General features: G+C 48.3%; 1 protein-coding gene across 2 annotated transcripts in view; it reads left to right on the forward strand.

Annotated features, from left to right (window-relative positions):
• The window catches only part of IGSF9B (immunoglobulin superfamily member 9B), a 61,640-nt gene extending 48,362 nt beyond the window's left edge, over positions 1-13,278 (forward strand). Inside the window, exons 20-21 of one of the 2 annotated variants that reach the window (XR_003683511.1) lie at positions 4,478-6,541; positions 13,051-13,278. Coding sequence is in view for 1 of the 2 variants with exons in the window: in XM_028500888.2 (XP_028356689.1) it covers positions 4,478-4,488 (11 nt within the window). In the remaining variant the exon portion in view is untranslated. Of the gene's footprint in view, positions 1-4,477 lie in introns of both variants that reach the window. The other variant, XM_028500888.2, reaches the window with a different exon arrangement.
• Positions 13,279-14,481: the final 1,203 nt, after the last annotated feature.

Consider the following 14,481-nt stretch of genomic DNA (forward strand, 5'->3'; position numbering starts at 1 on the left):
AAGAGGGAGAGGGAGAGGGAGAGAGGGGGAGAGGGGGGAGAGAGGAAGGGAGAGGGGGAGAGAGGGGGAGAGAGAGGGAGAGGGAGAGAGAGGGAGGGAGGAGTCCCTGCACGCATGCATGTGGTATGTGACGTTTGTATGGTGTGTGTGTGTGTGGTGTGAGGTGTGTGTGGTGTGGTGTGGTGTGTATGTGTGTGTACCTATGCATGTGGTATGTGGTGTGCTGTGTGGTGTGTATGGTATGTTTGTGGTGTGGTGTGTATGTGTGGTGTGTTTGTGGTATGTATTTGAGTGTGTCTATGTGTAGAAGAGATTTATAGGGACACACTAATTGGCCTGAGTAGCCTCAGGCCTAGGAGATCCTCTTTTTGGTTGACTCTTTCTTTGCGAGGCAACTCCTACTTTGGTAGGAGGGTGAAATTAGTAATATACCATGTTTAGTGTCTTTTTTATGGAGATTGTATATAAAATTATAGAAATATATATAATTTGTTCTATTTTCAGGAGAGAGGGGAGCTTATGTAGGGGGGGTGGTGCAGGGACAGAATGCAATAGTCATGATTGGGGGGCTTCAGGTAGTGGGACATCTGGGGAGTGGGAAATGAGAGGGCAAGAGACTAACGCCGGGCCAGAGGATCGGGGATTCATGCCCTCGGCACACATATATACATGGACAGAAAACCTATATAAAGTCTATCTATTTAGCTTGTCTATATATCTATATGCAGTCATAGTTGGCTTTATTTTTGTACCTGTGCTTAGAGTTGTGTGGAGCAGGACCACCTGGGATTCTAGCTTATGCCTTGGTGCCCCCCCCCGCCCTTCGCCATTCATCCTCCATGCCTTGTCTTTTGAGACCCTCTCTGTTCAGAGTTGCTTGGGTCTTTCTGATGGAAATGTGTACGTAAAAGTTTAAAAAATAACAAAACAAACAGTGCTCCTGCAGAGAGGACAAGTGAGCCGAGAGTTGTGGGAAGCTACTGGATCTGATAGTCCTGGAGAGCCAGGATCCACAGCGTCTCTTGTTACTGGGAGGAGACACTGCGGCCTGAAAGCTTTGGCACAGGTGCTTAACATAGTGAGTGTGGAGAGGGGGAGACTCTGAGTCCGTCCCCATATTGCTGGGAGTGGTGACCTCATCGAGGTTACCTGGGGGCTGACAGCAGTACCTATCCTGGTTTGCAGCACTTTGACGCAAGCACCCCTGCAGGGTGTGGCATCTCAGGAGAGTTCTGTGAGGCTGATGGCATGGGCTCGGTCTTGGAGAAGAACACCCTGGTCATTCTTGCTGCAGGTTCTTGGAACCATGTGGGTGTAGTATCCGGTATAAATACATCATAGACGCTTTTTCCAGTTATTATTTTAATTGGAAAACAGGTGGCATTGGAAACAGAATGGTCCAATCCTGGGACACTGAGTGGAGGAGGAGAAGTGGGAGGAGAACTTGGGGCGTAATGGGGAGGATGGGGCCGCTGGACCCTCCTTCTGGCACCTGGCCTGGGACTTCTGGAACTGAACAATGTATCAGTAGAGTCTGACCCAGAACTGGAGATTCTGGGGAGTAGGCACTCAGTGGCACTTGAGCAAGAAACTTTGTGTGCCCTGAAGAATACCTCGCTGAGAAGTCAAGACATCAAATATGCTGCAAGGACCACACACCCTTCAGCCTCAGCAATCGTCTCTGGGTGCTAGCTTTTTTGTTGACTTGCCAAGAGCTCAGAGTGATGTGTTTGAAGCTGGTGCAGGGCCAAATGGTGCAGACAGCCAGGAGAGACCTGTGGAGGCAGTCTCTCTGCCCACATCCTGCTGGTCAACTAAAAAGATGCAATACTAACCCCTCCTTCCCAACCAGAGTGTCATGTTAGCCAAGAGCTTTTGTCTTATGGAGTCTGGTCATTAGAGGAATTCAGATGCTTCAGCCATGGGAAGGGCATTTTTTTTACATTTGGGATATTAATGGGAAGAGTAGGTAGGGGTGGAGCTCGAGTTTGACTCCTGACCCTTCTCCCACCATACTGTAGACTTACGGGGCCCTGGCATTCACTCAGGCACTGTCCTTAGTCCCTTGCATTCCTGCTCAAGACATTCTCATTTCCCAAGGATACTGAAGGAAATGGGCTCTGTCCATGCAATACCGGGGGAGCTCCAACACTGGGTCCCACTGGCTGTGTGTCCATCCTTGGCAGGTAACTAATCTTTCCTGCAGTCTTCTCAGGAGGCCAAAGGAGGATATGGCCAGATGTTTCTTGTAAGATTTTTCAGGGAAGTTGATCAAGAGGAAAAGCAGCACATTCTATGTCCCTTCCCAGCTTGCACCCTTTTCCAACCTGCCAAAACCTCCACACCAAGAGGGCTTTCCATTACTGTTCTTTGGGCTCTTAGAGCGATCCTCTCTCTTTCTCCACAGACCCTGTCCCACTTGTGGTACCATGCAACCAGCGAAACAAATCACCTCGGCATCACAGGCCCCTCAGAGGGTTAGTACCCCACTGGGTCTGGGGTTACTCTCAAACTCTTGCTTCTTTCCATATGAAAGCCTAGATGTGGTCCTTAGCATCAAGGAGTCACTGACCCGTGCATTCCCATCCCATCCCTCTACCTCCAATTGGAGTCTTCATTTATGGGAAGAAAAGTGAAGACAAGGGACACAGCCCTACCTTGAGATTTCAGAGCTTGGAGGGGATGTGATGTTTATCTCTAACTGGTCTGTGATCCTGGCCCTGAGCCTCAGAAAGATGGCAAAAGGGTAGACATTGGCGGGGAAAGGATAGATAGCCCAGCTGAGATCTCCAGTTTCTCTGAAGAACCAGCCTTTCACAAAGGCAGGTGGGGCAAAACGGACTGAGATTTGATTATATGTGGAGTAAGCGAAGTTTCTGTCTTTGAACCTCTCAGCTGATAAAGACAGGCGGGTGGGATGGGTGCTCTGGTTAGGTCTTTGGGGGCTGGAGCCGCGCGCTGCCCCATGTGCTTGTGCCATACTCCGCGGTCCCCGTGTGGTGGAAGGGATACTGAATGTTGGTGCTTCTCCCTGTTGGTAGGTGGTGGGGGCATCTACAGAGTTGTTTTAGTTCTGCTACCTCTGTCCGCTCGATGGAACAGGGTTTGGAGTAGACACATTCACTGGGTGTTGCTCACCCAGGGATCAGCGTGGGCCATATGCCTTCTCCTCGGCCGTCGGTCATCGAGTAGGAGCTTTTGGGGAAGCGGGCTTTGCCCACTGCCCTCTGGCCCTTCCGCTCCTCTTTGCTGTAGGTATTCATGCTGACCCGCTTTGGGCAACGTCAAGGCAGAAGGTGGGAGAACAGGAGAAGCCACACAGCACATTCCCTGTCCCTGAGGGTCTGGCCCCGGTGTTGGCATGTAGGGGTCTCTTCTGTGCTGCCGTGCCCAGGGCCTGGGAGGGGTTGCTGTGTGCAGGGGTCTTGATTGCTGGGACTTTAGACGGAATGGCTGGTTTAGGGAAGAATAGCAGTTTAAAGCCCCCCTCGCCAACTCGTATACATCAGTCTCCAGAGGTCTTCATGCCTCGTTCAGATTTCATTTCCGAACCGCCATCTGTGGGGCCAGAGGTAGGGGCGCAGGTGGGTGTGTGCTCACCAGTTGCTCCTCCTTTTCACAGCCGCTGATCCGAAGGGACTCTTATCGGCTTCATGTCAGTGATGCCGGGTTCCTCTCGTCTCCAGCTTTTTCTCTTTCACCAGGAGAGACTTTATCACCCTGGGTATGATTCTTCCATCGCGCACCTGGAAGCATGTGTGTGGATTTCTTTTCCCCATTTCACCCAGTGGCTTGTAGACATGGAGGGGGGCGGGGAGGGGTCCCGCGGCCACCTCACCACACCCCAACAGCCCTGCGCCTCTGTCTGCCCGGGGCCTCTTGCATTAGTTCTTTTCTGAGGAATCTGGGTATGACTCTCGGTTTGGTCATGGGAGTTCCTGCTCTCATAGCAAACGCTTTTTCCTTCTTCAGCTTTCTTTGGGGTTTGCCCCCATCCATGCCAGGTCTTCTCGTGAAGATCCTTCAAACCTCGTTTCCATTTCTTGAATGTTGAGTACTACAACGTAACTGCGCTAGGGTGCATTATGGTGCTGTTCTTGAAGAGGCCAGCTGGACTGAACCTCCTTCGTCCAACTGGTTCCTTAAATCTTGCTGTATTTTGTTCTCTATTTGATTTTTCCCCTAGGGGTTTGGGGTGGGAGACGTAGGGGTGGCTTTTGTGTTCTCACTCTCTCTCTCTTTTCTGTATGTATGCACTGGAAAAAGTCAGTTATCGTGGGCAGCTGACTTCATGGTATTGGTTGGCTGACTTTGGTTAACCATTAAAGACAAACCAACAAATTGTACAGATGCACACAGAACACCTTTGAGTGTGAATCTGAATGGCAACTAGAGGCTTACTTTTTGAACTTCAGGTATGTAACTCAAAAGTAAATAAAAACACTATTTTTTCAGTAAGCTTTTTTTTTCTTCTAAGAGACAACTTAGAAATCAAACGATAAGAACATTTAATCGGTGCTGTACCAAAGCCTTATATGAACATATTCTACACTCTGTACAACCTGTCTCTGGTGAGTGCCCTGTTCTGTCACCCTCTTCTCAAAGCCTGGGAATGCCAGTGTGTGCCAAGCCTGGGGCCGGGTCTGGGGGACCTGTGGGCCGAGGAGACCCCTTGGAGCGGAGGATGATGGTGAAGATGGGACACCATTCTGCTTCCTGAGTAGACTCTGGAAAGACACCAGGCATTTGTGTGTGTGTGCATGTGTGTGCAGCATGTCGGGGGGCTGGGGTGTGTGTGTGCATATGTGTGTAGGTGTGCTACAGGTGCACAATGCCAAAGTGAATGCACCAACTGGGGGCCTGAAGGGGAGACCCAGGCTGGCTCTGGGAGTGGGCTGGTTGTAATGAGAGGGGAAGGGTGTCCTCCCCCGTTTCCTGTCTCCTTCCCTTTCCTCTCTGTAGGGGAATGGAGGTTTATGGAAATAGCTACACTCTCAACCAGGTGCTTTTTCTTCAAAATCTCCAAAGTCTAAGCATTTACAAAGGGCCCATCCAAGAGGCAGGCACCTCCAACCACCAAATCACAGACTGTCAGGACGGGCAGGAACCTTTCTCCTTCCCAGCTCCAGCTTGCTTTCTTGGAGAAGGGGTTCCCCCTGCAGGGTCCCCTGACCTCCCGTCCTGGGCCTGGGCCTGTTCCAGCTGCCACCCCTTCAGGCTGCCCAACCCCTTCTTCCCAATCCACAAAGAAGACCCGGCCAGAGGTGCCCCTTGGCCACGCCTGCTCTGTGGCCTAAGCAATAAAGCCTGCCCTGCCTACCACAGACAGTGACCTTTGGCCTTAGGCTCTTGCCAGTTGAAAGCTGAGTGACACCCCAGACTCAGTTAGGAGAGGACCTGTGGCTAGCCTCGGCTCAGCTCACTGTGCCGGGCTCCCCTCGCTGGCATTTCCAGGCTTGCTGGATACTAACCAATGCATCGCCAGTAACACTGCATGTTCATATAGTGAGTTAAAGAGCAAAACAAACACAGACATGGGCAAACAAGCAAAGGAAAAAGCAAGGGCACAATGGGAGACAAGATGTGTAGTCAGTGAAGGAATGCCGGGAGTGTTGCAAGTTAAAATTAAAGTTTAGGATTTAACTGCTTCTCATGTAACATTACTCTGCTTCAGAAATGTTTTGTATTTTGATATAAATAAACATTTGCTAAAAAAGTTCATTTTCTAACTTTTATTTATACCTAGGAGGTACTTTCTGATGACATCTAATCTCACCTCTGGCTTTTGGTCTCCTTACTCGACCCCAGATTTTAAACTCAGGGCTCAACATGATTGTGAAAGGATTTGAGGCTGGAGGTGAAGGAAATACTCTTCATTCACTGAGCAGACGTGCACTGAGGGTAGATCATGTGTGGGTCACTGTACAATTCACTCGGGATCCATCATGAACAAGTAGGCAAGGCTCCTACCCTTCTCGGCCTACATTCTAGTGGTAGGGAGACAGCAAGCAATTATCGCAATAAGAAAATCACATGTTGTACAATAAGGTGATAAGAGGTTTGGGAGAAACTAGGGCAGGATGGGGGCAGGTGGAGTGAGGAGGAGGCGTGGGCTGCAGTTTGAATCAGTGCTGGCAGCGGGGGTGGGGGGGCCCTCAGGGACAGAAGTCAGCCCCTGAGCAAAAGCTGAACGGACCACTCAAAGTTTTTAACTTGCAGACTTCACAATGCCTGACATCTTTAAGAACAGGGAGAAGACAGCTGACTCTTCAGTCGTGTGATGAAGACAGTCTTGGGGCCTGACTCCACCTGTCCAAGCAGGTCCCAGCTCTAACGGGCCCGCGGCCACATTCACGTACAAGTCAGCGGTGCAGCGCCTGCTCCGTGAGGAACGCGCTTCCTCCCACTCGGAGGGGCTGCCGTCCCTGGGGTGGATCTGCGGGACCGACTGCGAGATCAGCTCACCTTCCCCCACCACACCGGCACCCCTCCTCTTCCTTAACAGCCTCTCTTCCTTATGTTCTGTCTCGGCAATACTCTGGTAATCTATCAGCTCCTACTATGCTTATTTTTAGTTTCATTTGGTCTTTAGGTGGAGGGCAAATATCAAAATATGATATTTCTATTTATGCTCATGGTTCCGAGTGAAGAAAACAGCCAACCCACCAGCCAAAAAACAAACAAACAAACAAACAAACAAACCAGGTCCATCTACAAATTTAAAAACACCTGCCGTGGTAAAAAGTCTCCATATAAATGCCCTAAAAGCTGCGCGCCCCGGGGCTGCTGTGCCGGGAGAGCGCCTCCTAGTGTCCATCTGGCTTTCTCCGCCTCAATGAACTGTCACAATTCTCCTAGTGTCTGTTTCCTCTTTCCTCGGTCCTTTTTCTTTTTGAGCCTTAATGAAAATCTTTTTGGTATTTCATATACTCTGGTCTTAATTTTTGAAAGCAGATACTTAAAGTGTTTTGTAGTCTCCCATTTTCACACAAAAGTGCCAACCCTTCAAACTCCTCTGCACCAGGCTGAGAGCCGGGACAGACCCCCGGATGGCTGAGAATATGGACAGAAATGAACCTTTTTGTTTAGATCTGTCAGCTCTGTGGCAAAGCTAAGTTTTAAAAAAATTAAGTAGTGAGGAGAAATAAATAGTTTAGGTCAGGAGGCCCTCCTCTGTGTTAAACTGTGTTACTTAAGGGCCTTTAATCTATTTTTAAATCGTCCCTAACTTCATGCTAACCCAGTGCTCCACACTTTAGAACACTCTTTTACATGTATTTCATTTGGTACCCATGGTGACCTTATGGATTAAGTAAAACAGGGGTGGTCTCTCTTTTTTAGAGACAGGAGTGGGCAGTGAGACCCTTTAGAGCCAACCAACCAATGTCCCTTCTTCCCCCCCCCCCCGCAACTGCCTATACCATCCCTCCCTCCTTCCCTCCCTCCCTCCCTCCTTTCCTTTCCTCCTTCCATACCCTCTTTGTCCCACAAAGGCTTTAAGGCAGCAATAAGTTGCCTGGAAAGCAAGAAGAGGCCTCAGTCTTGAGTCCTGGTCCAGTACTTTTTTCTTTAGGCTAACTTTCAGATGGACACAAGCCAGTCCCAGGATATCTGTGTCCCCCAGTGAGATCATGTAGGGGAATGAGACTCTGGAGCCCTACTGAGCAATGTCAATACACCTATTAATGGGAATTCAGGTAAATTACGGTGACAAAAAAAGGTGGGAGAGACCATGTGCCAAGAAAACTTCATGGACTTTATAAACTTCAAGAATGCTGATTTCAGGGATCCAGACCCTTTGTTTTTAGGTTGCGGGACAGACCGGGCTGGTCTTGGGGCAGGAAGGGACCCTTTGTCACCTTGTGGATGGCACGGTACAGGGTGTGGCCGGGTCAGATCTGTAAACCAGCCAAAGCTCCTTTTGTGTCCCCAGCCTCCCCTTTTGGGGCCCTTTCCCCTATTTCCACTGAATCCTTTTCCTCTGTGGTCAGGGGTCTCAGACCCTTTGTCTACAAACATGTTGTCAAGGAAGGATTTCAAGATGCTTTGGTTTCTTCACCAGCTGGGGACAGGGTCTGTTCCCCAGGACCCTGAGATCTCGGCTCTGGATCACTCTGCTCTTGAGAAACCGTGCCTTTCTCCTTGATGCCTCAGCCCCAGCCCCTAAACCATCTGCATTTACAAAGTCCGCTCCCCATTTAGTAACTGATGAACGCAGGCAGACCATTTTACCTTCCTGGGGAAGCTGGTCTTGACAGGTTCCCTCCTTTAGAAACATGGCGGGGTGCGGGGTGGCATACAGGCTCAAACGTCAGGGGTCAGGGGCGCTGGGCAGTCCCTCAGGGCCCCCCTTAGGCCCTAGGTTGAGTCACAGGCTCTGCGGCTCAGCCACTGGCCATTCCAGCGAGAGAGATGACGCGCTTTCCTGCCGGGACAGGTTGTCCTGGAGCCCTTGTTTCATTTGGCCCTGAGGGGAAGCACACCCTTTCTGAACCCGCACAGCGAGGAGAGGATGTGCCAGAGCCTTTACAGTCTCTCCTTGCAAGGCAGCCACTCTGCACTGGAGCCTCCCCAGGCTGCAGAGGCCTGGTGCGTGGTGCTCGGGCCGACCAGGCTGCTCCTTGGGAGGGTGTGCTGGAGGTAACCGGCCCTCTTGAGAAGGAGAGGCACACAGCTCCTGTTCGTCCTCAGTCTGGGTTGCCAATCTGAAGGCAGCAGGAGTGTTGCCTGTTAAGTGCCCTTAATATCTGATACACTTGCTCATCGTTTGTCTGCCTCGCTAGTGTGTAAGCTCCTTGGGGGTTAGGCCCTGTCTGTACTGTTCACTGTTGGGGCCCGAGTGCCTATCACAAAAGAGGGCCTTATTAAAAACTTACTGAAAGAATGAATGATTAGTCAGAAAACACCTATTCTATTTGGCATCACTGGACGAGGAGGTTATTGGTAACCTCGGTAAGAGCAGCCCCAGTGGGATGATGGAACAGACGCCAGGCTGGAGTAAAGGTGAGGCACGGGAAGTGAGCAGTTAGCGACACTGCAGACAACACTTTTGAGAAGCCTGGTGTCTGTTTTAAAATATAGGACGTTTGTGTATATATAGTGAGGCCAACAGATCAAGAGACAATTGCCTTTAAAAAAATAGTTTGTTACAGTGCCAGGACAGGGGGACAGAGCATGCCATAACGGGCCACATGGGGAAGCACCCGGCTGGTCAGGAGCTGGGGGCTGGGGGAGACTGTGGGTAGGAGACTTTATTGTGGTCTCCAGGGGAAGGAATGGGCGAGGCAGGGTGGCAAGCTTAGGATGGGCTGATTTGAGTAATCTCAACAGGGCATAGGGGCTGCCACTGGTTGTGTGGTACCTGGCCCTGGGGTGGTTAGGGTGGGGAATAACGGCCTGGAGTGTGAGAGTCTGATAAAGGAGGTGGCTTCGGTGTAGGCATTGGATTGGTTGGGCTGCATCTGAAAAGTGCACTTATGGGCAAGTTATCTGCTCTCTCTGGAAAGTGGCTAATCTTGGGAGGGGCAGTCCCTCCAGGGTCGTCAAGCCTCCAGAATAAAAAAAGCATCAGAATACAGAAAATAAAAGACAGAGCTAATACACCTTGTAGCAAAGGGGAACAGAGAAATGGGATGGTTACCAATGAGGACATGATGTCACAGGCAGAGCTCTACTCACTTTTATGTCAGGAGATATTAAAGTATGTTTTTACATTTCAACAACAACAAAATAAAGTATGTTTTTATGCTGCTGGAATGAACCAACAGAGGAAGAAACTAATGACAAGAGAGAGGTGATAGCAAAAGTAACAAGGTCCTTGATACAACCACAGTAAAGGGGATCCAGACCACACACGGATGAAGCAGCCATTGAGAAAAGCTGAGCTATTTTATTGTTTGCGACAGGAAGGAGGAAGATGCCAGATGTCATGGGAATTGGTGGGGTGGATTCTCCTTTGATGACCTGTGTTTTCCTATGAAGTGAGAGACGAGGTTATCAGATGAAGAGTCTGAGGGGTCATGGTGGTGGAAAAACTATGAAGAGTAAATGAGCTCACTTGAGAATTGCTGAGAATTGCTGGGCTGTTTTCTGTGTCAATCTGAGGTTTGTGATAATACATTGGGGTTTATCCAGACTAGTGGATTTTCTCAGAAAAAAATATAAAAAAAATACATAAAATCATATGTGATGGAGGTAGAGGGACAAGGTCGTTTAGGGAGATTATAAAATAATAACCATAATAAACCATGGAATCTAAAGTTGATAAGTAAATAAGAGAACAAGACTCATATGCACAAATATAAGATGATGGGTCCAGTGGTTTGGAGTCTTGATTAACACCTGTTTTTGGGGGGAGGGGCAGTGCTGAGCCACCGTGCTTGAAGAATAGGAGCCTGTGGTGAGATCTTGGTAAGACATGTTCATAATTTAAAGGAAGAAGAATTTCTGGTAATGACCAGGTCCATAGTGTGACTGTGGGAGTGGATGGCTCAGACAGGGTGAGAGAAAAGTTCACTGAAGATGAGGAGCTCGAAGAGCTAAGAGGCCAGGGTGGTGGCTAGATCACCTAGGTAAGCCATCACTGAGAGGGATGGCAGGGTTGGAAGGAGAGGAAGGCTGAGGCAGGGGCTAAAGCCATCAACGAATGAAAGGGAGTCTTGAGGATGGGAGATGTCAGCAATGAGGAGAGGGGAAAGGCGGTAGATTTGAAAGGCTCACACCTTGAAGGAACAGGCTGAAGCGGGGAGGAGAATGACCTGGAGCCAGCAGACAGAGTCTCTGCTTTCCCACAGCCTACTTTCTGGTGTAGGGAGCCAGCCAATCAATCAATCAACCCATCCATATTAAATTGTAATGGGCATCACACAGAGAGAGCAACTGGTTGGCTGCTTTAAACTGGGTGGTTAGGGAAGACTTCTCCAAAGTAACATTTAAGCCTTGTCTCATTGGTGATACCAACAGACCAGCCAGGTAAAGTTCTTCAGAGAAGATCATGCAGGTAGAGGGTGCAGTTAACGCAGAGCCCCTAGAGAAGGACTGAGTTCGGTACGTCTGAAGAACAGAAAAAGCAATGAGATGCTGAGTGTGCAGGGAAAGAGGAGAAGAAGATAGGCTGGAGTGGTAAGCCAGGGCTCTGTAAACCAGCACAAGGGTCAGACTTTATTTTAGTGTGACGCGAAGCCATTGGAGACTGTTAGACTGGGAAGAGGCATGACCCCTCTGACTGCTGTGGTGAGAGCAGGAGAGTAACAGCAGAGGCAGGCAGCTGGCGAGAGGCCACTAACGTAGTCAGCATTGAGAAGATGGCATGTTAGACCAGGGTGCTCCTAGTCCAGATGGAGAGAAGTAAGTTTGGGACATGCCTGTAAGGAGAGTTCACAGGCTTGCTGAAAGAGGCGATGTGAGTGGTGAGGGAGACAGAGGAATCAAGAATGACTCCTACATTTTTACCTGGGTGACTGAGAATGAGAAGACTGAAGGAAAAGGACATATGAAAGGGGAGCAAGTCAAGAGTTTGTAACATCTGAAATGATTATGAGACAACGTTTTTGAGATGCCAAGTAGGTAATTGGATATATGAGTCTGGAATTCCAGAGGGAGACTGGGGCTGCAGATATGGATTGGGGGATCATCCTCAGAGAGGTGGCATGTGAATCCTAGGAAGAGGGTCTTAAGAGAAGAGAAGGGGTGCGTAAGAGAGGTACTAAAAGCCACTGAGTGAAGAAAATTCAGATAAGTACAGAGAAGTGACTTTAGGTTTGGGCAGCATAGAGGTAGGTGGCTGATGATGTTGACGAGGGTAGCCTCAGTGGAATGGTGGGGACAGAGTGGCTGAGAAAGTCAGACAGTGACCACTGATAAATCCTGGCCTAGGAGGCAGGAAATTTCTGACAGCATGGCAGAATTTGATGACTGCTGAGTGGAAGTCTCCCAGGACGCCGATTAAAGGTTTGGGAGCACAGTAGGTGGTGCTTTAGTGTCCCACCCAGATCCCCTACACTGGACAAGTGCATCCATCCCCAGCTTCTTTGAGTGTTGGTAGCTAATGGCTCACAGGTTCCCCATTGCCAGAGAAGTGCTCTTGATTGACATGAGCCTCCTTGCCAAGAGGATGTGGTCTTTCAGGGGTCCTGGATTCACATGCATGTCAGGGCAACACTCTGCCTTATGCAGGCATACAACTCATACCTTGCCACTCAGTGTTAAAACCCTCAGCTCTTTACTTACAGGTTTGGACCCTCCCCCAACCCCCTCCACAGGCACCCCCATTTAGGTCAACTATGGCATCGGCTCAAGCTTAGGACTCTGGTTTCCAATTCACTTTTTTGGTTACTGACAATAACCCATGCTTTCTTATAAACTCGGCTATGCATTCAGGAGTATGCTTGTTTTATTTTATCCAGCATTCTAGGACCTTGAGGCAGGAAGCTTTTAGGTTATCTGGTTGGCCTTCTTACCAACACTGGAAGTCTTCCACCTTTATCTTTTACCTTTATCTTTGTTTAAAGTATGCTGTCATTTTTCTTTTCTAAAGAGCGTATTTATAAATATGTTTCTTTTTTAAAAAATAAATTTATTTATTTATGGCTGCTTTTGGTTCTTCGTTGCTGTGCGTGGCTTTCTCTAGTTGCAGTGAGTGGGGGCTACTCTTTGTTGCGATGTGCGGGCTTCTCATTGCAGTGGCTTCTCTTGTAGAGCATGGGCTCTAGGCGTGCCGGCTCAGTAGTTGTGGCTCGCAGGCTCTAGAGTGCAGGTTCAGCAGTTGTGGCACACAGGCTTAGCTGCTCCGCAGGATGTGGGATCTTCCCGGACCAGGGCTTGAACCCCTGTCCTCTGCATTGGCAGGTGGATTCTTAACCACTGCGCCACCAGGGAAGCCCTATAAATATGTCTCTTAACTCAGTCTAACAGGGTCTGTTTTTCCAAGGAACATTCAGTTTATTCACATTGAGTAACAACTGTTACACTATATAGCATTCTAATTTATTTAATATTCTTTATTCTTTTTATTTTGTGGTTTCCTGATTTTCCTTTTCTTTATTTTTGCAGGTTTGCTATTTATTTTTCAGCTGCTATTTTACCCCTTTATTAAATTACCTATTGTTTCCCATTCCATTAATGATTATATTCCCTTTCCTAATTATTAAGTCCATATGTCCTTCCCCACCTGTTATCTGACTGCTTCCCACACCCTGCACATGATAAGGCTTTAGAACATTTTCACATCCCTACTTTCCCCTTTCCTGATCTGAAATGACATCTTTGAACATTTCTACCTCCCCACCTAATATCTAGGTTTTGCTGAGATAGCTTAGTATATTTATTTTAAGCTATTATTAGAATTTATCTTGTAATAGATAAATTTTAAGAATTTTTATTTCTTAAATTACACATTCTCAATGTTCATTTTCAATATATTTGACTACATATGTAATAAAATGATATCTATGAACGTATCTATGTACACATATAAGAATTTGTATGTGTTTATTACCTATCACTGTTTCTTTTCCATCATCCTCTATCTTAAAGTCTTTGACTTGAAGAAAATTTTTGAGAGTAAAGTCTTTCCTCAAGTTCTTTTCTCAGATAGATTCATAGGTGATACAGTCTCTGGACCATGCATATCTGCAAAGATCATTTTTTGGCTCCTTGTGAAAGCAATATTGGAGCAGGGAGTTTCCAACCCTCTTTCAAGGCACCAAGATGAATCTCTCGGCTCCCTGATCATCTCTTATCGTTCTAGGCTTGGGACAAGAGAAGACTCAGCTCACATGTTCAGCTCTCCCTCTGTTCCTTGGAGGACAGAGAGACTAGGCATAGTCCCATGGCTGTTATTACCCACCCCCTGGGGCTCAGAATCTCTGCACACCAAGCTCTCCCTGGGATCCACCAGGTTCCTCACCTGACCCTGGCTTTTTCCAACACGCCCCTAAGTCAATGTGTTGCAGAGGAAGAACAAATGGAGCCTCATGTTAGATCATGGAAGTGGCTGAGATTCCTTATGCAAACATGGCAAGAGGGGTGAGCAGGGGGGCAAAAACAGAATCCTGGGAAACATCAATGTTTAAGGGGCAGGCAGAGAAAAGGGGGCCTAAGAAGCAGACCTAGCAGGATAGGTCAGAAAGGGAAGGAGAACCAGGTGGTGGAGAGTCTCAATAAGGAGGAAGTGGTCAGTACAGTCAAGGATAACAGAAAGGTCATGTAAATATCACCTGCAAGTCTTCATGAGCTGGGGTGAAAATCATGTTAGCTTTTCTTGAAACCGTACATTTCAATGACTCCATATCTTATTTGCCAAGTAGACCGGAAGGATGCATGTTAGTGCTGAGCTCCACAGCCTGGAGAGAGCCACACACTGCATTCGTGAAGTGCCAGCTCCTTCTATTTTATGTGCTTGTTTTTGTTTCCTGTGAGGACACCTCAGTTCCTAGAATCTCAAAGGGATCAGGAACTGTCTCCATTCTCTCCCTCTCTGCC

The sequence above is a fragment of the Physeter macrocephalus genome, chromosome 16 (genome assembly GCF_002837175.3).
Source record: "Physeter macrocephalus isolate SW-GA chromosome 16, ASM283717v5, whole genome shotgun sequence".
In the NCBI taxonomy this organism is placed as follows: domain Eukaryota; kingdom Metazoa; phylum Chordata; class Mammalia; order Artiodactyla; family Physeteridae; genus Physeter; species Physeter macrocephalus.